General features: G+C 42.7%; 1 protein-coding gene across 5 annotated transcripts in view; it reads left to right on the forward strand.

The window, feature by feature from the left end:
- Positions 1–22,057, forward strand: part of RIMBP2 (RIMS binding protein 2) — a 125,403-nt gene extending 103,346 nt beyond the window's left edge. For 3 of the 5 annotated variants that reach the window (XM_069557608.1, XM_069557610.1, XM_069557609.1), the window contains 5 exons: positions 638–806; positions 7,001–7,104; positions 10,830–10,901; positions 18,380–18,514; positions 20,636–22,057. In XM_069557608.1, the coding sequence (XP_069413709.1) occupies positions 638–806; positions 7,001–7,104; positions 10,830–10,901; positions 18,380–18,514; positions 20,636–20,824 (669 nt within the window). In that variant the 3' untranslated portion in view covers positions 20,825–22,057. Of the gene's footprint in view, positions 1–637; positions 807–7,000; positions 7,105–10,829; positions 10,902–18,379; positions 18,515–19,009; positions 19,169–20,635 lie in introns of those variants that run through there. The other 2 variants (XM_069557607.1, XM_069557606.1) reach the window with 1 other exon arrangement.
- Positions 22,058–25,417: the final 3,360 nt, after the last annotated feature.

The following is a 25,417-nucleotide window of genomic DNA, read 5'->3' on the forward strand; positions in this document are numbered from 1 at the left end:
ACCTCAAAACGACAGGCTACTTTCTCTTGTATTTGACATTCAGCCTCCTATCAGTAGTAGAGGAGGAGCCTGAGTCTGGAGTCAGAAGGAAGACAAGGGATGCTCCCTAGGAGAGGGGAAAGGGCCTTGAACCCTCAGTTTGCAAATTTCTGAAAGGGCACTGACAATAACCTTTGAAAGAGGTCGCTAACTAAAACGGACTCTAAAGGATGGTGATGCTTACCCTGCAGAATAGTATGCACAGAATCCCTTTGTGAGTTGAGGTTTTTCACTTCCAGAATGCCAGACAGTGGTGCTGTCTCCTTACGGAGGAATCATTTGTTACACTGCCCCTGCATGTGTGTGTGTGGTGGGTGTTTAACATGTGTGCGTTCACACACATGCACTCAGCTAGCAGAGCCCTGGCCTCGCCTGGCAGCTCCCTGGTCAATGGGAGCTCCAGAGGCTATCCAAACCCTGGAGGAGGAACAGGTTCTTAGACATACAGATTTTCAGGATGAGGGCTATGTGTACACGCTTATGCCCACAAGCAGCGATTTTCCGTGTCAGTGTCTGACTAACTGTGACTCTAGGTAACAGAGCTGATCTATTTCTGAACCAGCCACCCCAGCGTCTTGCCTTCTTCCCATGACTCCAGGTGTATGGTGACAAAGACGCTGATGGATTCTACCGCGGGGAAACCTGTGCCCGGCTTGGCCTTATTCCCTGTAACATGGTCTCTGAAATCCAGGCAGATGATGAAGAGATGATGGACCAGCTTCTCAGACAAGGCTTCCTCCCTCTGAACACACCTGTGGAGAAAATAGGTAAGAGGCCATGCCCTGCTCACCTGTGAACCTGCAGGCCAGGTGGCGCCTGCCTTCTCCAGGGTTTTGTAGCACAAAACACCAGCCCAGGGCTTCCCTGGTGGCTCAGTGGTAGAGAGTCCACCTGCCAATTCAGGGGACACAGGTTCCACCCCTCTACCGGGAAGACCCCACATGCCTTGGAGCAACTGAGCTCACGAACCACAACTATTGAGCCTGTGCTCTGGAGTCCAGGAGCCACAACTACTGAAGCCCATGCCCCTAGAGCCTGTGCTTCACAACAAGAGAAGCCATCGCAATGAGATACCTGAGTCCTGCAACTAGAGAGTAGCCCCAGATCACTGCGATGATCAAGCCAAAAATTAAATATATATATATTTTTTAAACTACCAAAAAAAAAAAAAAACAACAACCCACCAACTCGGCAGGAGGCAGTGCTGATCAGAGGAATGAATGCTTTGGGTTTTTTTTTTTTTTTAAGATATTTCATATAGTTCACTGTGCTATACAGTAAATCCTTGTCACTTAGCCATTTTATTTTTTGGCCACACCAGGCATGTGGGATGTTAGTTCCCAGACCAGGGACTGAACCTGTGCCCCATGCAGAGTCCTAAACACTGGACCACCAGGGAAGTCCCCAAAATCTGAGTGTTAACCATCAGATTTTCTTGGGCAAAACCCATTCTGTAAACCAAGGTTTTAATCGTCCCGAGATACAGACATACAGGCATCTAAATATTTACAAACACACAGTTGATCTTCTCATGAACGATGAAGTATGGCCTTGCTTACTAAGAGTCTGTCACGTTTCGAAAGTAAACATTTTGGGTTGTTGTGGATGAAATACTTGTATCCCCCTAAAATTCATTTGGTGAAACTTTAGTCTGCAGTGTGATGGTTTATTCGGAGGTGGGGCCTTTGGGAGTGATCTGGTCATGAGGGTGGAGCCCTTATGGATGGGGTTAGCGCCCTTATGGAGACCCCAGAGAGCCCCTTCCCCCTTCCATCACGTGAGGACACAAGGAGCAGGAAGTCATCTGTGAACCAGGAAGGAAGGAAGCAGATCTTCACCAGACACCAAGTCAGCCAGCACCTTGATCTTGGACTTCCCCACCCCAGGACTATGAGAAATGAATGTTTGTTGTCTCAGCCCCCAGTCTATGGCACTTTGTTATCTCAGCATGAATGGACTGATACTGGTAATATACTTTGGGTTTTGTTTGTTTTAATATTTATTTACTTGGCTGCTCCATGTCTTCATTGTAGCATGCAGGATCTTTAGTTGCAGCCTGTGGGATCTACTTTGCCCTCCAGGGACTGAGCCTGGGCCCCATGCTTTGGGAGCACAGTCTTAGCCACTGGACCACCAGGACACTGGTACTACTTTGCACGTTGACTATGATAAATTTCAAAGGATGATTGGGTAGTCATATGCTTTCCATTCTTCAGGTGAATTCTGCTTATCCAAAGACATAAAAGATTTTTACTCTTTAATTTGGATACTAAATTCTTCTGTTTATCTAGAGCCACTGAGCAAACAGTAAAACTGTTTTCAGCAACATTACATTTATGATCTTTAATTTTTCCATGTGCAAGGAAAATCTACTCATTCAAAAGGCCTCTACTTTTTCTAAGTAACTGTAGACAGAAAGACTCATGGCATTCATATTTAAAGTTTTAATACTTCAAAACATTACATTCACTTCTTTTTATTGTTTAACCTTTTTCTAAATTTATTTTTATTGGCTTATAGTTGATGTACAATGTTGTGCCAATCTCTTCTGCATAGCAAAGTGGATCAATTATACACATATATACATTCTTTTTTATATTCTCTTCCATTATGTTTATTGCAGGATGTTGAATATAGTTCCCTGTGCTATACAGTAGGACCTTGCTATTTACCTGTCCTATATGTAATAGTTTGCCGTGCATTGCGTGCGTGCTCAGTCATGTCTGACTGTTTTGCGACCCCATGGATTGTAGCCCGCCAGGCTCTCCTCTGTCCATGGGTCTTTCCAGGCAAGAATCCTGGAGTGGGTTGCCATTTCTTCCTCCAGGGCATCTTCTTAACCCAGGGATCAAACCTGTGTCTCCCGGATTGGCAGGTGGATCCCTTACCACCGAGCCACCAGGGAAGCCCATATGTAATTGTTTGCATCTGCTAATCCCAAGCTCCCAGTCCACCCCACTGCCTCCGCTGGATTCACTTCTAAATTGCACTCCAGACAAAGTTCAGTGGCTCAAGTAATATGCATGATTTTATGGACAAACACAAAATCAAATATCTCAGCTTTTTTGGTATTAATGAGTTCATTGTCTCAAGTCAAGATCCATGTCTAATAGTCGAGGTTTCATATGAATAAACTGCCCAGATTAAACCCCTGAGACCACAGCTCTCTGAGCCTTCACACCATGCATTCCCTTGCATCGCTGCCCCCTTTCCTGAAGTCGACAGTGCCTCTTCAAAGAGGGAATGGGCTCGTGCACCACAGACCCAGAGAGTCTAGGAACAGTCTGCTAAAAAAAAGAAACTTGATTTACATGATCACTTGGATTAAATGTCTTCTTATTCAGTAGTCCCTAGACTAGTTGAGGGAACCAAGCTGAGATACCCGCTTGCCCTTTTATGTTGAGGCAATATTTCTCATGGTGAAAGACTGGAAGCTTTCATCCTGAGACTAGGAGTAAGGCTACAGTGTCCACGCTCATCTCTCCTTTCCAGCTGCATGCTAGAATGTGCAGTACAAGGAGAGCCAGGGAGCAATGGTACACAGAATGGAAAGATCACATGGAAACCTACTTTGGAAATCTCAGAGAATCTATACAGTTCCTAGACTACAAGTGAGACTAGTAAGGTCAATGGATACAAAAGCAATTGCATTTCCATAGGTTAGCAATGAAAAATTTGAGATTTAAATTGAAAAAGTAATACTGTGTACAATAACACAACGAAGATATGAAATATGGTTAAGTCTAACAAAATACATGCAGTATCCGTATGTTGAAAATGTTAAAACACTGATGAAATAAATCAAAGAATCCCTGAGTAAATAGAGATGGAATGTTCATAGATTTAATATTGCTAAGATATTAAGATGTCAGATATCCCCAAACCAACCTATACAGTCATCAGAACAGTAGTCAAGGTCCATGCAAAGCATTATATAGAATCAATAAGCTAAATCTTTCATGCATATGAAAGTCAGAGAAACTAAAAATCACTGAAACAGTTTTTAAAAGAAAAATGTGAAAAACTCATGTAACTTGATTTTAAGACTCACTATAAGGCAAACTGATTAAGACCATGTGGTATTGGAGAAAGGATAGTCACATAGAGGAACTGGATAGAACGGACCCCCCCAAACTGATCAACATATCCACGATCAACTGATTTTTGACAGAGGTAAAAATGCAATTCAATTGAGAAAAGGTAGTCCCACAGGCAAAAAGTGAATCTCAAGCCATATTCTCACTGTAGTGAAAAACTTAACTCAAGATGGACACTGTCTTTAATATAAAAATGAAGACTATAAAACTTATAGAAGAAAACAAAGGAGAAAAACTGTGTAATGATCAGGCAACAATTGTTTCTATATATTTTAAAAATTGTGTTCAGTTCAGTTCAGTCGCTCAGTCGTGTCCAACTCTTTGCAACCCCATGAAGTGCAGCATGCCAGGCTTCCCTGTCCATCACCAACTCCCGGAGTTGACTCAGACTCACGTCCATCGAGTCAGTGATGATATCCAGGCATCTCATCCTGTCGTCCCCTTCTCCTCCTGTCCTCAATCCCTCCCAGCATCAGAGTCTTTTCCAGTGAGTCAACTCTTCGCATGAGGTGGCCAGAGTACTGGAGTTTCAGCTTCAGCATCATTCCCTCCAAAGAAATCCCAGGGTTGATCTCCTTCAGAATGGACTGGTTGGATCTCCTTGCAGTCCAAGGGACTCTCAAGAGTCTTCTCCAACACCACAGTTCAAAAGCATCAATTCTTCGGCGCTCAGCTTTCTTCACAGTCCAACTCTCACATCCATACATGACCACAGGAAAAACCATAGCCTTGACTAGACGGACCTTAGTCGGCAAAGTAATGTCTCTGCTTTTGAATATGCTATCTAGGTTGGTCATAACTTTTCTTCCAAGGAGTAAGCATCTTTTAATTTCATGGCTGCAGTCACCATCTGCAGTGATTTTGGAGCCCCAAAAATAAAGTCTGACACTGTTTCCACTGTTTCCCCATCTATTTACCTTTCACTTCATGGGAAATAGATGGGGAAAAATTGTGTCAGATGTCATCAAAATTAAATATTTCTGAGTGAGACTTCCCCAGTGATCCAGTGGTTAAGAATCTGCCTGCCAGTGCAGGGGACATGGATTTGATCTCTGGTCCAGGAACTAAGATCCCACGTGTCACAGGGCAACTAAGCCTGTGCACCTGAACTACTGAGCCCATGCACCCGAGAGCCCATGCTCCAAAACAAGAAAAGCCACCCCAAGGAGAAGCCCTTGCACTGCAAAGAGCAGCCCCCACCCGCCTCAACTAGAGAAAGCCTGCACACAGCAACAAAGTCCCAGCAGAACCAAAAATAAATTTTAAAAATTACCAATAACCAGAAAGAACTCATGTTTCCTGGCTGGTAAATGGATAAAGGAACTATGGTACATCAATACAATGGGATACTACTCACCAATAAGAGCAGAACAAATTATTGACCCATGCAATAACGTGACTGAATCTCAGATGCACTGTCCAAAGGAAAGAAGCCAGTCCCCAAAAGCTACATCCGTGAGATGCCATTTAAACAATATTCTAAAACAGGCAGAACTATTGGGATAGAAAACAGATCAGTGGTTACCTAGGTTGGAGGTGACAAATGGGCAAGAAGGAATTTGGGGGACGGTGACATAACTGTTCAATATCTTGATGGTTGTGGGGGTTATGTGACCATAGAGTTTAGCAAAACTCACTAAAGTGAATGAACACTAGACTGAGTCATATTGTATGTAAATTACACCTCAATACAGTACATGTGTAGCCTTAATGCCACTGACATAGGGTTCCCCTGTGAAATTAGCAGTTTAGCAACACTGTAATTAACCCCTGGTTACCACTGTTATTTGATCCAGGAAACATACATGCAGGTCCTGCAAAGGTGTGCTTGCTTATTTCAAATAAAAGCAGTGATTCTTGACCAGGAGCTGAGGGTTGAATTTTGCACATGCGCATGACGAGCCCTATGCCTGCCGCAGACCCCTGTAAAGGTGCTTAATTCACTTTAGATGCTTTCAAAACACTTGTCTTTAGGAGTTTTCATTTCTGTGCATTGAATTCCAAAAATCAATCTTAGGCAAAAGATGGCTGTGTTTGGGAGAAAGGCCTCAATGCCAACTTTCTCCAGGAGAAACATCATTTAGGAACCCAACAACGGAGGTTTGCCAGGGAGTTTGACGATTTGGGCCAGATCCCATGGTTCTTCATTGGCCCTTCTTACAAATGGCTGTTTTCGGAGTTTTTGCAGATGCTCTGTGTGGGGTTTTCCTCTTTCCTCCCCTCTTATGCTGATATAGAGCCCAGGGCTCCACCTAGGGCAGATCACAGCCAGGCAGCAGGAGGGGACCTCCCCCAGAGCCTCCTCCTCAAGTGGCATCATTTCAGGGACAGCTGTTAAAAGTACAGTGAGGGCACTAGAGGAAACAGAGGGGAAGGAACCTCTGAGATGGGTAGAGAGGGTACCCCTTTCTAGAAACTCTTGCTTCTCCTGATGACAGACTGGTGGCTGTGCCTCTGGTCTGAGCGAGAATAATCTGAGTGAGAATCATCTTCATAGCAGCCACATGGGCAGAGTTTTTGACCTGGTGTTTATGGGGTTCCTCTGAGCTGGGTCACAACTTGCCCCTGCCCCCCTCACACGCACCTCGTGCCACTCCAAGCCCTTTAGATTGACTATTGGAGTGAATTCCCTGCTCTAAGTCTCCCCTGTTCCTGTACACAGAGAGAAAGGAGTAGGGCTAGACTGGACTTCAGTGTGAGTGTAGGGAGCCTGGGGGCTTCCCCGGCTTGGCCAGCACTAGAGCCCAGCAGTCATCTCAGCCACACTGGCTGCATGTGACCTGGCTCCTCCAACCGAGTCAAGGGAGAGGGAATGCCACTGGCTTTGAAACCACTTCATGATGGTGTTCTTGTGATGTGAACAGAGAGAAACAGAAGAAGCGGCAGACAGCACTCGGTGTCGACACGAAGGATGGTGGCCCTGTACGACTATGACCCGAGGGAGAGCTCGCCCAACATCGATGTCGAGGTACCTCTGCCCACAACACCCACTCCCTCCTTTCCCTGGAACCTACATGGGAGGGGCTACTCAACCAGGAGTGAGAGAGCCAGGAGGGCAGGAGAGAGGTTGCGAGCCTGGTGACACTCAGGGCGCTGGCAGCCACTGTCATAGGGTTTCCCTGGGCCAGCACCCTGTGACCCATACCTGCGGTGATGGGTCATCCTGGAGAGAGAAAGCAAAACCTCTGACATGTGGCCAATGACCGCCCCCCACCCACCCACCACACACACACACACTCAAGGAAAATCGAGCAGAAAAGCTGGATGTTCTCTGTGCACATAGGCTTGGTATCCTAGGACCACTGTGAAAACTGACAAGCGTTTGCCTTCAGAAGGATTAGATTTCCACTCTTTGGAGCGGTTTTTTTAGACAGTTCAGTTCAGTTCAGTTCAGTCACTCAGTTGTGTCTGACTCTGTGACCCCATGAACTGCAGCATGCCAGGCCTCCCTGTCCATCACCAACTCCCGGAGTCCACCCAAACCCATTTATTGAGTCGGTGATGCCATTCAACCATCTCATCCTCTGTCGTCCCCTTCTCCTCCTGCCCCCAATCTTTCCCAGCATCAGGGTCTTTTCAAATGAGTCAGCTCTTCGCATCAGGTGGCCAAAGTGTTGGAGTTTCAGCTTCAACATCAGTCCTTCCAATGAACACCCAGGACTGATCTTCTTTAGGATGGACTAGTTGGATCTCCTTGCAGTCCAAGGGACTCTCAAGAGTCTTCTCCAACACCACAACTCCCAGAGCTTACTCAAACTCATGTTCTTAGAGTCAGTGATGCCATCCAACCATCTCATCCTCTGTTGTCCCCTTCTCCTCCTGCCTTCAATCTTTCCCAGCATCAGGGTCTTTTCCAGTGAGTCAGTTCTTTGCATCAGGTGGCCAAAGTATTGGAGTTTCACCTTCAGCATCAGTCCTTCCAATGAACATATTCAGGACTGATTTCCTTTAGGATTAACTGGTTGCATATCCTTGCAGTCCAAGGGACTCTCAAGAGTCTTCTCCAACACCACAATTCAAAAGCATCAATTCTTTGGCACTCAGCTTTCTTTATAGTCCAACTCTCACATTCATACATGACTATTGGAAAAACGATAGCCTTAACTAGACAGAACTTTGTTGGCAAAGTAATGTCTCTGCTTTTGAATATGCTGTCTAGGTTGGTCATAACTTTTCTTCCAAGGAGTAAGCATCTTTTTCATGGCTACAATCACCATCTGCAGTGATTTTGGAGCCCAGAAAAATGAAGCCAGCCACTGTTTCCACTGTTTCCCCATCTATTTGACATGAAGTGATGGGACTGGATGCCATGATCTTAGTTTTCTGAATGTTGAGCTTTAAACCAACTTTTTCACTCTCCTCTTTCACTTTCACCAAGACGCTCTTTAGTTCTTCTTCACTTTCTGCCATAAGGGTGGTGTCATCTGCGTATCTGAGGTTATTGATATTTCTCCCGGCAATCTTGATTCCAGCTTGTGCTTCCTCCAGCCCAGCATTTTTCATGATATACTCTGTATATAAATTAAATAAGCAGGGTGACAATATACAGCCTTGACGTACTCCTTTTCCTATTTGGAACCAGTCTGTTGTTCCATGTCCAGTTCTAACTGTTGCTTCCTGACCTGCATTCAGGTTTCTCAAGAGGCAGGTCAGGTGATCTGGTATTCCCATCTCTTTCAGAATTTTCCACAGTTTATTGTGATCCACACAGTCAAAGGTTTTGGCATAGTCAATAAAGCAGAAATATAAATTTTTCTGGAACTCTCGTTTTTTCGATGATCCAGCGGATGTTGGCAATTTGATCTCTGGTTCCTCTGCCTTTTCTAAAACCAGCTTGAACATCTGGAAGTTCATGGTTCACGTATTGCTGAAGCCTGGCTTGGAGAATTATGAGCATCACTTTACTAGCGTGTGAGATGAGTGCAATTGTGTGGTAGTTTGAGCATTCTTTGGCATTGCCTTTCTTTGGGATTGGAATGAAAACTGACTTTTTCCAGTCCTGTGGCCACTGCTGAGTTTTTCAAATTTGCTGGCATATTGAGTGCAGCACTTTCACAGCATCATCTTTCAGGATTTGAAATAGCTCAATTGGAATTCCATCACCTCCACTAGTTTTGTTCGTAGTGATGCTTCCTAAGGCCCATTTGACTTCACATTCCAGGATGTCCGGCTCTAGACAGTTCAGTTCCATTCAGTCACTCAGTCATGTCCAACTCTTTGCAACCCCATGAATTGCAGCACGCCAGGCCTCCCTTTCCATCACTAACTCCCGGAGTTCATTTAACCTCATGTCCATTGAGTCGGTGATGCCATCCAGCCAGAGGTGATGCTTATCCTCTGTTGTCCCCTTTCCTCCTGCCCCCAATCCCTCCCAGCATCAGTCTTTTCCAATGAGTCAACTCTTTGCATGAGGTGGCCAAAGTACTGGAGTTTCAGCTTTAGCATCATTCCTTCCAAAGAACACCCTGGTTGGATTTCCTTGCAGTCCAAGGGACTCTCAAGAGTCTTCTCCAACACCACAGTTCAAAAGCATCAATTCTTCGGTGCTCAACTTTCTTCACAGTCCAACTCTCACATCCATACATGACCACTGGAAAAACCATAGCCTTGACTAGACGGACCTTTGTTGGCAAAGTAATGTCTCTACTTTTCAATATGCTATCTAGGTTGGTCATAACTTTCCTTCCAAGGAGTAAGCGTGTTTTAATTTCATGGCTGCAGTCACCATCTGCAGTGATTTTGGAGCCCCCCAAAATAAAGTCAGGCTCTAGACAAGATGTATACAAATCCCTGGTCCTTGGTATTTCTGTTGTACCCGATGGGTGACCAGTTTGTGGTTCAGATTCAGAGCTTGGGTGGATTCAAATTTCTGTATTGGCTTGATGAATGTGTGCATGCATGCTAAGTTGCTTCAGTCGTGTGTGACTCTTTGCAACGCTATCAACTGTAGCCCACCAGGCTCCTCTGTCCATGGGATTCTCCAGGCAAGTATACTGAAGTGGGTTGCCATGCCCTCCTGCAGGAGATCTTCCAGACCCAGAGACTGAACTCATGTTTCCTGTGTCTCCTGTATTGGCAGGCAGGTTCTTTACCACTAGAGCCACCTGCGAAGCCTGGCTTAATGTATATATGATGCCTAATGGCTCTTAGAAATGAACTTTAGTCCCCTGTTTTCATGTCTAAAGATAAAAATGCAATTTTTTTCTGGTATCCTCTGCTGGAGTCAATGCTCCCACCTCTAACCTGGAGCATGACATGTAGTAGACATTTACTAAATGACATTTAAATACAATGTTTTTATATATATTCAGTGAAAGGACATTTGTGCAATGGTCCCTATACTGCAGGGCACATCTGAAGGCTCTGTGGTTTTTAAGTTAACTGTTTAGCTGTAAAGACACACCACCAGCAGAACCTGGGGATGATCTTAATTCTGGCTGAGAATTGGAGCATGGCAGCCCTTCTTTTGGAGACTTGGCCTCATTTTGAATTGTCCTCACTCTCTAAGAGACTGGGAACACCGGCATTCATTCATCTGATATGTGCCCTTCCTCCTTATCTGACTAAAAGGGTAGGTTCATACCAAAACAATAAGAAAGAAAAGAGAAATCATACTAGAAATCATGAAGATTTTTTTTAAGGCAACTTCTATATCTAGGAAAACACTATTAACTTTATACTCTGTCTCTACAGGCTGAACTTACATTTTGCACAGGAGATATTATTACTGTTTTTGGCGAAATTGATGAAGATGGATTTTATTATGTAAGTTTTTGAAGCATCAAATATATAAATATTTTTGCTTGTCTATTCTTTCCCCTAAAATTGTGTGTGAACTTTACCTGGCTTGCTGAAAGGATGGCTAATGTGCTTGTCCTCCTCGCTGAGCACATAAAATATGGGAAGGCAGTTCTGTGATCTTCACTGTTACTTCTCTTTAAAAGGGACATTTTCAATGCATACGAGCTGTTGACAAAGGGTAGTCACATGCTCACATTAACTATTTCTTTCATCCAAACATTTACCAAGCAGTGTGATTTTCTGGATTACTTAGTGCCTGCGTGCGTGCTAAGTCACTTCAGTCGTGTCCAACTCTTTGCAGCCCTATGGACTATAGCCTGCCAGGCTCCTCTGTCCATGGGATTCTCCAGGCGAGAATACTGGGTGAATTGCCATTTCCTCCTCCAGGGGATCTTCCTCAATCCAAGGATGGAACCCGAGTCCCTTATGTCTCCTGCATTGGCAGGTGGGTTCTTTACCACTAGTGCCATCTTGGAAGCCCCATTTAGTGCATAGGTAATACATTTTCAAAAGGTGAGAGGAAGAAATACAAAGAAGCAAAATTAATTCAAACCAACAGAATCTCAAGCTCCTCCCTCTTACAGCCCTGTGGACCCCGCCTCTGGGATAGGGATGGGGGAGTCCAGGCTCTGCCTTGGGCCAGCGGAGTGGATCTCCTGATATCCCTGAAGAAGAGAAGGCAGGCATGTTGGGTGGTCATCTTAGTAGCGCCTCCCCAGCCAGACACCTACTGCTGTCCCTTGCCTTAGGAGTGGGGTCATCATCTTGCATCCCACTTTCCTCCTCTTTCAAGAAACTCTCAAGTCCTGACAAGGCAGATTTCTCTTGGGGTCAAATGGATTTTACAACATTAGGCACACGTGGTATTTCAAAGCTTCTCTGCTGCAGTTTCTGATTTTTAAGAGAATCGTTTTTAGTGAGACTGTTCATGCTGTTACCAACCAGGGTTCTTGGCCTTCCCCAACCAATAGAAATTGATCAGAGGTCAGACAAAAAATTCAGGTAAGGCTTTACTGGGGCCCCTGGTGCACAGCGGGGAGCCGGAACAAACGACAGGTTTGCTTGCTTGCTCTCAGATGAGGGGGACGAGCGTGTTCCTTACATGGGTTGAGAGTAGAGGTGTGTCCATGGGTCAGACCAGAAGGGTAGCTTAGGTGGTTTGCCCACCCCTTAGGTGGTGGTATGTGCAGGGGGCATGAGAGGTACCCTGCTTTTGCTCTCAAACCTCTGCTTTTACTCTGGGCTCTTCAGAAGCGGCAGTTGGGTTTTTTGCTCTCTTTGTACCTTGGTGTCCATACTTTGCCCTAACTGACCCCTTGCATGCAGTTAGTTTTAGTTCCTTCTAGCTTCTTTGTGTTTTGATGCTGGAGGAAATGTTTCACCAGGTGCAAACACTGCAGCAAAAGGTCCCAGGTTCCAGGTCCAAGCCTGTTTCAATACTTTGTCCCTATGTTGCAAATATTTCTTTTTCTAGGTAATCATCTGCTTTTTAAATTTTCCTTTTTTGTGTGTGGTTTTCTTGTCTTTTCTTTTATGAAGCAGAAGTTTAAAATTTTCATGTTAATTTTTGTTTTTCAGCCCTTGGGAGGCATGCTTAAAAGTCCTTCCAGGTGATAGAAATAATCATTTTATCTTGGCTCTTCATTTTGATAGCTTCATTTTACATGTAAATCTCAAGTGTCTAACTTTATTTCTAACTAGAGAAACTAATGTCCCCATGACACTTATTAAATAATCCATCCTCTCCTACTGTTTAAAAACCCCACCCTTCTTCTGTGTACCACACTCCTAGTACACAGAATGTGTAGGACACTCCCAGGTACACAGGACCTAGACTGTATCCATATCTCATGCTACTTGATTCTCTCAATTATTGTGTTTTTATAATTCATTTTCATATTTGGGAGGGATCTCTTCACTAGGATCCTACCCCACAACAAAGCCATAGTACTTTATTTAGAGGCGCATTTAGTTTTTAGAGGAAACTGGGGAGTTTTTAGATAACATGACATCGTCTTTCAACTCCAACATAGGTGTGTCTGACTTTTTCTAAGTTTTTCCTTTCATCTGTTCATGAATTTATTCTTACACATCCTTATATATCTTTTACAGTTCATTCTTATAGTCTTGTTATTATGATTTTTCTGGTATATATTTTACTGGTTATTTAGAAAACATCTTAGAAATGTGTGTATACATATGTATGTCTGTATCTGTTTTGCGTGTATATATGCAACACACATGTATGTGTGCATATATGCATACATGCAAACACGTATGAATGTGTGTGTATGTATGTGGGCGTGTGCATGTATTTGCATGTCTGTGTATGTGCGCATTTTATGTGTATGTGTGTGTGTGCTCTCTGTGCCTATTTCCCTGTGTGCATGTTTATATTCCCCTACAAATCTTTCTTCTGGATGCATTTATATCCATTGTCATCAGTTGGTTCTCTTGGGTTCCCTGAGTCAAGACATTTTGCCTTTTTTCAATATTTATCAGTCATCTCTTCTTCCTGTCTTACTGCATCATTGAGAACAGTTATGAATATCGAGGATAGGGGATCCTTGACATTATGTATTTTAGTAGGAATATCACTAATCTTTACACTGTTATGTGTTAGGCTAGACTATCAATAGAGAGATGGTCTTTATAGTGTTAAGTATCCTGTTTTCTCTTGGTAAGCTTATTTTTTTCTCAGTAAATAATTCACCATGGTATACCACTATTTTTTACAATTATTTTTAAAGAGCTGTATTTGATTTGCTAACATTTTATTCAGAATTATAATTATGTTCCAGAAATTATATTGGAATATAGTTTTTGGAATATCTCTTATATGGCTTTTGGTATCAGGATTATGCTAGAATTGTGAATGAACTGGTAAGCTTCTAGTATTTTTCATGATCTGGACAGCTAAAATGACACAGTTAGGTCTTATAACTATGTGAAGATTATGTCTAAAAGATCTTTTAGGTTCATTGTCTTTTTTAGGATGCGGTTGTACAAAAGTTTTCATTTGCTTAAATGATTACATTCTTATTGAGTCAATTTTTTTAGACTCTATGTATATTTAGAAGGCCAGACCTTTCATTTAGATATTCAAACATCTAGACAAAACTGGACATAGTATTATCTGGCTATTTAAAAATATTTTTCTACTATGAGTTGCATGTTTCCATTGCTATGTTATGTTTTATCTCTTTGTTTTCTTGGCTAGCCTACCTAAATTTTGCGTGATAGTAGGAATCAGATCTAAATTGATATGAAATGTACACTTTTTATTTATATCTCCACCAAATGGCTTTAGTGTTATTTTGTTGGTCTGATTTGCTGAGTAGACTGCTCAGTCCACTTATTTTCAGTTACTTCTTATTTAATAAATGAGAACTGGGGATATCTAACTTGATACCAAAAATCTCAAGCTTCACCAAACTTGTGTTGTCTGACATTGCATGCAATCTTGAAAGCTCTCATAAGAGCTAACTTTTTCTAAAATATACTCCTGTGATCTCTTCCCAGTCTCTCCTCAGTTCCACATATCCCATAGTGAACAGAGAGTAGATGGAGGGACCTCTGTTGTCCACCTGGGCGTTCCCCTCCAGAATCCATAGCATCCACAGTGAAGTCAATCACTTGAGACTTCCAGCACCCTATTATGCTTGCACCCTTACTTAGCCCGTGTTAACCAGCTGCTTGCATGGTGCAGTGTTTCTACACCCAGACTCTTAAGTCATGCACTGTGATAGGCCAGAAGGAAATCGGCTGCACAGTAGCAGTCTAAAAGCATTAAAGCCAGCAAAGAAGGAGAACTATGCAAGCATGACTGGGCTTCGTGCTGACTGTGCATGAAGAAAATGGGGCAGTTGTAATGTTTACTGCCATTTAGCCTGACAGAATCCAATTCTGTTTGAATGTAAGGTCTTGAGACGGTTTGTATTTGGCCTCAAACATAGAAATGAGGCTCGAAGAGGGAGATCTGAGTGTGAAGGGTATCCAAGAGGGAGAAATGTTAGGTTTCTCTTAGAGAAAGTTATAGTCAAGGGTTCTGCAAATGGACTGTTGAAGGGAAGTGGGAGCCCCAGGGGGCTTGGTGACGTGTCACCAAGAGTCCAGGGTACAAGCTATGGAATGACCCAGGTGAGGAACAAGGGCCTGAACTGAAATGGTAACTGAGGCAGACAGACACCGAGGGCTCAGATGGTTAGTTGGGACATCTTCCAAGAAGATCTCAAGGTTCTGCCTTAGCTGATGGGTGCCCTGGGTAAAACAGGAATAAGGACACTGTTGAGAGGGAAACATGAAATACTGAGCTTGAGGCTACAGAGCCTCTCCAAGATGGAGGAGCACTCACGCCCCTGGAATGTTCTAGTGATCACATCTGACGTTGGTGTCACATGCACTCCTGACACATGATTTAACAGAGCTGTATGAGGGAGGCTCAGGAGAAAAGAGAGGGAGCACTGTAGAGACAGTACCCCACACTCCATTCAGTGAGCCCAGGGCAGGGTTCAGCCTGGAAGCCTGAACAGGCAGGAGGGTATCGATCTCTGGCCACACAGGTGCCTGCTGTGCTGTGAGCACCGTACTGATGGGGGTTTGTGTGTAAAGCTGTGTTTCCACAGGACGTAGTCCTCAATCATGAGCCAACTACTCCATCTGGTGCTTGCCCAAAGAAAGTCATTTTCTGATGCTGGGAGGTCTGGACTGTATAGAGATTCCAGTGTCTGTGTATTGACGTTGTCTGCAACCTTTGATGTGGAAGAAATCACCAGGGACACAGGCACAATAAAAGATAAAGGTGTCCTAGAATAACACCAACAGAGAAAAATAAGCTAACAGGAGAGCCTGAGGAAGAAGGGTTGAAGCTGTCACAGGTGAACAGACCTGAAGACTGGAATCTTCAAGGTCAAAGCAGAAGGCAGGTGACAGCTGAACTGGGCAGGTGGATTTGGGGCTCAGGAGGGATTACTGCATAGGAAAACATGGGCAGTACCTGGACCTGCCTCTTTTTAAAAAACTCATTTTAATTGTCATAAACCATATAAAACACAATTTAATCACAATTAGTGTATAGTTCACTGGTGTTAAGTACACTCATATTGTTGCACAACCATCACAACCATCCACCTCTAGAACTCTTTTCATCTTGCAAAGTTAACACTGTCCCCTTTAAATACCAAGTCTCCACTGTCCCCAGCACCCACCGTTCTCCTGTGTCTATGACTCTGACTACTCCAGGAACCTCATGGAAGTGGAATCATTCAGTGCAAGTCTTCTTTTGACGATTCTCCTAGCGTGATGTCCTCGAGGTTCATCACCGTGGTAGCACAGCTCAGATTTTCCTTCCTTAAGGCTCAATAATACTGCATTGAGCCACACATTGTTTATCCATTCATCCATCAGCGCACAGTTAGGGCGACTCCATCTTCTGGCTATTGTGAAGAGTGCTGTGAATACAGGCATACCAGAATCTCTTCAAGACTCTGCTTTTAATTCAAGTAAATACCCAGAAGTGGAATTGTTGGATCATACAGTAATTTTAATTTTTTGAGGAACCAGCATACTGTTTTTCCATAGTGGCTGTACCGTTTTACAGTCCTACCAACAGCATGCAAGTGTTCCGATTTCTCTGTATCTACACCAGTATTGCCATCCTAATGTGGTTTTGATTTTTGTTTCCCTAACAAATAGTGATGCTGAGCATCTTTTATGTGCTTGTTAACCCTTTGTACGTCTTTTTGTGAGAAATATCTATTCAGGTTCTTTGCCCACTTTTTAACTGGGTGAATTATTCTGTAAAGCTGTAGAATTTCTTTATATATCCTTTATAACTCTTATTAGATAATGACTTGCAAGTATTTTCTCCCATCGTGTAGGTTTGCTTTACACTCTGTTGGTCATGTCCTTGGATGCATATTTTTAATTTTGATGTTGTGAGCTGTCACTTTCAAATTGTCATTTCCTAGACTTATTGAACAAAGAAACAGACTCCCATGTTATCTGGGGCCAGTTTTTTGTTGTTGTTGTTGTTGTTTTTAGTTTTTTATTTCTTTAAATTTTAAAATCTTTAATTCTTACATGCTTTCCCAAACATGAACCCCCCTCCCACCTCCCTCCCCATAACATCTTTCTGGGTCATCCCCATGCACCAGCTGGGGCCAGTTTTGAACTTGGTTTTGGGTTCAGTGGGGCAGTTGGCCCTGGGTGGGGACTGCCATGTGGGCCGTGAACCTCTTGATACGTCCGGTGCGCAGCTGGTCTAGGCCTTACATGCTGTATTGCTGATGCTGCTGACAGTGCCCGTTGTCTCGCTGTTCACAGTCTGCACTGTTCGATGAACCCATGGTAGACAAGGTGTGAGTAGTAAAGCTGGAAGAAGACCTGAGGAGCCGTCGGAACTGCAGACACGTTTATGCTCTCTGCTGGCTGACGCAGCAGCCACAGCCTAACCTGAGACAACACAACCCCTCTGCGGGCTGACGCAGCAGCCACAGCATAACCTGAGACCACACAACCCCTCTGCGGGCTGACGCAGCAGCCACAGCAGTATTCTCTCCTAGCTGAAGCAGTAGCCGCAGCAGTAGACACGCTGTACTCTCTGCTCCCACGGCTGACACAGCCGTGATGCACCAGTAACACGCCTGCTTTCTTTAGGTGGTGCTCATACAGGCGTACTGCACAAAATAGCCCCTGACCAAGCGAGTACCTCATGACGCCCGTGCGCAGTGCTACAGATGATCTCAGCTATTACATCGTCACTATTTACACTATGTGGAGCGAGAGAGCCTGAACCCGCCATCTTGGCTAATTAACTCTCTCCCCACACATGCATAGGCATGTTACTGAGTAGAAAGGTATCAACTGAAGCAATCACCTCTAAGGAGGTATCGACAGTTTCATCTTCCTCTATTGTGTGGATCCTTATAGTGAGACTGTAGTAAAGCATAGGATGAACCATACAAGGGGGAACTGGCTGTCCCTTCAGTCCTGCCTCTGCCCCCACACCCCCAGCCCCCAGCTCCCCTCTCTCAATGTACCTGAGCAATAGTATTTTTACAAGTTCCCTAGGGACTCAGAGGTCAGCCAGAGCTGAGAACTAGGAAGTGAGATGCTCTCGAGGAGTGTTTCTAAGCATCGCTGATCCTAAGACTCACCCAGGCCTCTTGGCTGGAACAGACTCTTCGGCTCCACCACAGACCAAATTGAGACTTGGGGTGGGGAGGGGGAAGGGGGGAGATGGGCGTGACCCTGCACTTCAAGCACATGGCCAAGGTCATTCTTGTGACCAGGGGAGTTAGGAAACACTGGCGTCCCGAGCTCTACCACTTTTGAAACATGATAAACTCACTACTCTGAGCTATATCTCTTTAGCGAAAGCAAGAAATGGGTTTCTGGGAACAAGAGTCAGTCATTCTTCTTTCTCATCTCTGTGTTTCTAGGGGGAGCTTAACGGGCAGAAAGGGCTTGTACCTTCCAACTTCCTAGAAGAAGTGCCTGATGATGTAGAAGTCTACCTTTCCGACGCGCCATCCCACTACTCGCAGGACATGCCAACGCGCTCCAAGACGAAAAGGGTAAGCACAAGCTCTCAGCATGTTTGACCCCCTCCCGCTCTGCCGTAGATGGTCTAATACAGCCTGTGCGTTGCTCTTTTATATCTTAGGCCAAAAAGCATAGACCCTGAGTTTTCTCTCTGCCCTCCCATGGGGATTGTGCCCCCAAATTCTAACCACGTTTATTTGTTCCACAAAAACGACCCTTTCATCAGCCTGCTTTACTCACAAAGGAACTTCCCATCCTACATCCTAAGTGCACATTTCAGTCTGATCAAGAGTGAGGAGGGGATGGCTAGTCCATAGATTCGGTGGCAGTAATGGATCGTTTGCCCTGTTAGAACTTTAACAGATCCTCTGAACAAAGGTCAGAGAACTTCTCAACCATATATAACTATTAGATGACATTCATGTTTAGTGTCTCATTTTTATTTTTATTTCATCACTGCGAGTTTTTATATATTATATTTTTATATATATATATTTTTATTTCTTTGCTCATCTGCTTGGAAACAGAAGAAGAGTGTTCATTTCACACCTTAATCAGGCAATGTAGCCTTCACGTAAGTGAGCAACTGAAGATACCTATAAAGATACCAGCTTAAGCTACCTTAACTGGACCAAAGCGGTAGACTTAAGGCTTCACTGTGGGGTTAAAAAAAAAAAAAAAAGAAATATGTCTCAAAAACCCATTGGACCTAAAGTATTACTTGGTCTCAGTTGTAAAGCAACTGAATTTGCAGTGAAATAAATCATCTTTAATAATTATTTCCTATGATTTACATTAAGAATATTTGAAAGGCCAACATTGGGAACATATTTCTTAACAGGCTAATTGTTTGTTTACACAGAGTGTTCCAATGTCTACTCATAATTAAAGCTGCATATTGCATTGTTAGCCACTCTTGGAAAAAGCACAACCTAATAAATGTTTACTATGGAAATTTTACTTTAAAATAAATGCAACTCGAGATCGAGCTGAGTAGTGAACAAGAGGTGATCTAGAGTTGGCACTGAACACTTCCCATGCTGGCTTGAGCAGCAGATGGCTTTTTCTTAAGTGACCACCCCTCTACCTTACAGGAGAGCTGGTGCTTCTCCTCAAAGCACAAGTGAGTGTCCTGAACACAAAAGCGTTTGGTGGAAGACTGCTCTGTTGGTATACCAATGCAATACTAAGTTTAATGAAACATGCAGCTCAAACGATTGCATTAGATGGAATAGATGGTATCTTCAGGTGTACTTTGGGATGCTTTACTAGGTGTTTTCCATTAGAATTAGACCTTGATTTTAAATCCAAGTAAGCTTGAAGCCCCTTGGCTCATATCATTTGCCTGTTGAATAATGAACACTCATATTAGAGAGAGGTTTGCTCTGGTGAGGTAAGGGAGTAAGAGGAATTCAGGCATGCCCAGGACCAGAAACGTGGGTGAGGCCAGTTGTCATGCCTCCCATATCGTTCTGCTCTTGCAAAGCAGCATTAAGCACTGGCGTGTACAAAGTCCTACCATGTGCTCTATATTGACAAAAAGACATCTTTAATATCTTGGAAATAACAAAAGCATACAATAAGGGCCTTTAAGCTTTCTTTGATTGTAATTAAGGTTCATTTTAGTTTTTTTTTCTTTCAACCGGTGTGCCATCTCCAGTGTTTCTACAGTATACTAACTAATCCAGGAATGCACTCAACAATGTCAGGGTTTTATATACCCAAGTAGTTTTCATATACAACAAAACTTTAAGAACTTTTGTGTTTAAGGTTACTTTTGTGTTTAAGATGGGTACTTGGCCAATACTACTCTCAACCTAATTCAAAATAACTCTTTTTTTTTTCCTGCTCTTGGTCTTAGTTTACAAAGTAAATTATTACCTAGCTTTGTTTTGCCAAAGCAATGGCCACCCCCTCCCCGGAGACAAAGAAACTGAAAACCCAACATTGATGGCTAGACCCCTGTAAGAGATATGCCCTGGGAGAGGTGTGAGCCTCTCATGGCATACTTTAACCCTTGAAAGAAGAAATGATCCACCCTTACCTTTCCTGGTGGGAAACGGGGCAGTGTGGTGTTTCTGATGTTACCGAGTGAGCGGATGGATGTTGTTGGCGCTCGCGCACTCAATAAACTGTAACAATGTACCTACTAGGTTCCTCCTGAGGGTTCAGGTACAGCAAGGAGAGCGCCATCCCCCACAGTACATCTCCATTCGGGGTCACCTACGTCATCTATGGGTACTGGTAGTCCTGGGAGAGGCAGGGAAATGTCCTCGAAAAAGAAAAAGGGGCTGCTTTCCAAAGGCAAGAAACTGCTGAAAAAGCTGGGCGCAGTGAAATGATTCATGTGCTTCCGGACAACTTCCAAATCTATGTAATTTTCTTTAATTCCAAACTAGGGCTTTCATGACTCAAGTACTTCCTAAAAAAACAATCTTCTCCCCTGACACCAGTAGAGAAATGCTCTTTGCACTACCATCCACTTTAAGCCCAGCGCCAGGACAAAGAGCTGCTGGTGCTCCCACCCGCCTCCGCCCACCGCTCTTATTAGTGCCCGGGCTCTGGCGGGAGCTGGGCTGTCTGGTGAACATGCAGGGAGCCAGTAGCTCTTTGTAGCTCACTCCCTACCTGGGATTCCAGTCTTTGTGCATTTGTCATCTGCCCTTAAAGGAATGATTTCAACCTCCCTCCCTTTTCCAAATGCTTGCCTCATAATGCATAACTCTCACTTTAACTCTGGTCTTGAAATTCCTAGTTTAATCGCCTTGATGTTCTGCCTTATAAATGCACAATGATTTGTACTGTCTAATAAAAACTACGGTGTACACTTGGTATGTGTCATGCGTTCAGTGCTCTCATCCTCACAGACACAGTGGTTGGAAACCAAGCTGTGCAGGCTGCGCAATTTCAGATCCTGGCTTTTCAGCTTTTAAAGCAAGCCAGGCAACACACAGGAAATGTTTACCTATTCAAATCATTCAAAAGAGAGGAGAGGAGATAGCTTTGGTAAAGTACCACACTTCTCCAACCTGCCAGAAACCTGGTAATATTCATTGCTTTCAGTGTTACATTTTGTGGCATATGGATTTACGTTACTCTCATTATTTGTCAAAATGCCATACACAGTCAACAATGAACAGCACACACGTAAAGCAATCCACATAATGCATAAGCCACACCAAAAACATCCTAAATTTAAGTCTCTTCTAAATTATTCCATACCAATCTTCACCATTGGCACTTGAACAAAAAACAGATTTACAAAGTTGTTGGCAGATGTATTTGATGGTTACTATTTTGTAATTCTTGTCCACTTGTAAATTGTTTTTACTCTTTATACATACTTTTCAGACTGCCTTTCTTTTGTAATTTATGGAAGGTTTATAAATGAATGACAAAGCTTCCCCCATTGTGTCTTCAAAAACTATATTGTAAATTGTAATATAATAGTATGTGGTAGATTTATTAAAAGGAAATTACTCTGTGTGTGGTTAAGTTCTGCGTGGGTGTGTGCATGTGTACAGCTAGTGTAAAATATTTTATAGAAATAAAATTTGTTATTTTATACAATGCCATTTATTGTGTATGTTTGTTTTAAACACTTTTTAAAATAATAGCAGCACAACTGAATTATTTTCTCCTGTATGTACAAGAAAAACTCTATAACATTACCTTTTAGGCACTACTGTTTCTCTAAAATAATTCTGACCTATGTGTGGAGAGTCATTTACAAAATGCTGTCACCCTCGCATTATTGGTGACAGTCCTCTCAGTGGCAAAAAAAATGTAATTAGCACTGAGGCATACTCTCGTGAAATACTCATGAGCAGCAAAGATGTGGAGAGTGAGTTCAAACCATATTCATAACATCTCCCTCCCTTTGGCAACTCTAGAATTCAAATGATCTTAATAAAGAGCTACACCAACTAAATACAATAAAATACTACATTTCAAAGCATTTTCCTAAAAACCTTATTTTAAAATCCTCCAAATAATAGGATTTATTCTCACTAACAACATGCAAGATGAAAATATAATTCAAATTCATAACTTTATGAAACAATGTATGAACATGTAAAATTATAACTTATCATAATGCCATTCACATCAAATTATGTTTTCACCTACTGCATTAACAGAAAAGGTTATGTTGGACTAATTGATGACAGAGAAATACTGAATGATCTTGCTTACACGTGGAACCTAAAACAGTTAAACACTTAGAAGCAGGAGGCAGGATGGTGGCTGCCAGGGGCTGAGAGTGGGGGAAATGGGAAGGTGTTGGTCAAAGGGTATGAAGTTTCTGGAAGTTTAATGTTTAAAAACAAGCTAAAATGCTAGATTAAATGGAGTGTCTTAAAAAAGTTTTCAGTCTGAGAAATACCAGTATAAGAAATTAAAGTCTATACAAAAAGTGTGAATGTCTTTAAAGCAACTATAAACTATACACTTAAAAGTGATTGAAATGGTAAATGTTGTTATAAATATTTTACCACAATAAAAAGAAATCGATAACAATTCTTTAAAAAAAAAAAAAAAGTAAAAGTAGAGCCAGGATTAAATCTTTTGAACACATCTACAAGTTTCCTAAAATATGAAAATGTAGGCAAACCCAAAGTGATCCTGAGCTGGACTCAGCTTTGATGAACACTACCAAACATTTAAGGAATATACAAGGCAAACTGTATACAACTTCTTCCAGAGAAGAGAAAAGAAAAATGCCCACACTCACAAGGCCAGCATTATCCTGTTACCAAAATTAGACAAAGACACTGTAATAAAACTACAGACCAATAGCATCATGAATATAAATTTTAAAAATTCCTTAACAAAATATGAGCAGATTGAATTCAACAATATATAAAAAGATGATATACTCAACTGTGGTTCATCCCAGGAATGAAGGTTGGTTGCACATGCTGAAGAAAAATCTATGTGTTTCACTGTATTAACAGAACAAAAGAGAAAAGCTACTTAGTCATTGTGAGAGATGTGAGGAAAGCACTGGAAGAAATCAACACCCATTCAGGAAACCAGGGAAAGAAAGGAATTTACCTTAGCTTGATCAAGTTAACAGCCAACATATGTAATGGTGAAACACTGCCCACTCCCCCTTTCTGTCAAAAACAACACAAAGATATCCGTTTGACTACACCGACTACAACGCTGCACTGGAGCTTCTAGCCAGAACAGTAAGGAAAGAAAAGGGAAAGAAAGTTACATGCTTTTAGAAGAAAGAGTAAAATGGTCTTTGTTTGTGGGTGACGTGATTGTTCATGCAGAAAATGTTAAGGGATCTACAAAAGGCCATGAGTACTAAGAAAGCGAACCTGGCACAATGACAGGGTACAAGGTCAACATACAAAAATCAGCTGTAGTTTTGTAAGAGAAGAGGGAGCAGAGGGGCCAACGGTTAGTATCACTGACTCAGTGGACATGACCCTGAACAAACTCTGGGAGATAGTGGAGGACAGGGAAGCCTGGCGTGTTGCAGTCCACGGTGTTGCAAAGGATTGGACATGACTTAGCAACTAAACAACCATAAGCTGCATATTTCCTATACATTTCCCCAACAGGGACCAATTAGACAGAAATTAAAATATAGATATGTGAAATAAAATAATAGAATTAGTTGTGTAGCACCACAACATGGAATTTTTAGGGACAAATTTAACAAAATACACACAAGACTTGGCTTTCCAGGTGGTGCTAGTGGTAAAGAACCTGCCTGCCAATGCAGGAGACGTAAGAGACATGGGTTCAATCCCTGCATTAGAAAGATCCCCTGGAGGAGGGCATGGCAACCCGCTCCAGCATTCTAGCCTGGAAAATCCCCTGGATAGAGGAGCCTGGTGGGGCCCAGTCCATAGAATGGCAAGAAGTCAGACATGACTGAAATGACAGCATAGCACACAAACAAGACTTGTATACTAAACCTGTAAAACATTGCTGAGAGACTATGAAAAAACTCCAAAACACAGATACATAATATGTTTATGGTTTGGAAGAGTCAGTATTGTTAAACTGCCAATTTCTCTCCAAGTAGATCTGTTGATTTTGTGAAATACTGGTCAAGGTTCCAGCAGGCTTATTCTAGAAACTGATACACTGATTAAAAAGTTATACAGAAATGCAAATGACCGAAGATAGTCAAAACCATTTTGAAAAAGATGAACGAAGTTAAAAGGGTGACACTGCCTAATTTTGAGACTTATTATAATGCTAGAGCACCGAAGAATTGGTGCTTTTGAACTGTGGTGTTGGAGAAGACTCTTGAGAGTCCCTTGGACTGCAAGGAGATCCAACCAGTCCATTCTAAAGGAGATCAGTCCTGGGTGTTCATTGGAAGGACTAATGGTAAAGCCGAAACTCCAGTACTTTGGCCCCCTCACGTGAAGAGTTGACTCACTGGAAAAGACCTTGATGCTGGGAGGGATTGGGGGCAGGAGGAGAAGGGGACGACAGAGGATGAGATGGCTGGATGGCATCACCGACTCAAGGACATGAGTTTGAGTGAACTCTGGGAGTTGGTGATGGACAGGGAGGCCTGGGATGCTGCGATTCATGGGGTCGCAAAGAGTCAGACACGACTGAGCAACTGAACTGAACTGAACAGTAATCAAGACAGTGTTGTTTTGTGTAAAATATAGACATATAAATCAGTGGAACACATAAATGCATAATATATAGTAAGTTCATTTTCAACAAAGGTGCCAGGACAATTTAATGGGGGAAATACGGTCTCTTCCAGAAAATTCTGCAGAAAGAAGGGGGATTAATAGGGGAGAAAAGTGACCCTTATCTTACATGATACAAAAAATTTAACTCAAAATATAGAATTAAATGAAAAAGTTAAAACTATAAAACTTCTAGAAGAAAACACAATAGAAATTTAGTTTGGAAGATGTATAGGACACAATAAGCACAAATTATAA

This window comes from Ovis canadensis, chromosome 17, assembly GCF_042477335.2.
Source record: "Ovis canadensis isolate MfBH-ARS-UI-01 breed Bighorn chromosome 17, ARS-UI_OviCan_v2, whole genome shotgun sequence".
Taxonomy (NCBI): domain Eukaryota; kingdom Metazoa; phylum Chordata; class Mammalia; order Artiodactyla; family Bovidae; genus Ovis; species Ovis canadensis.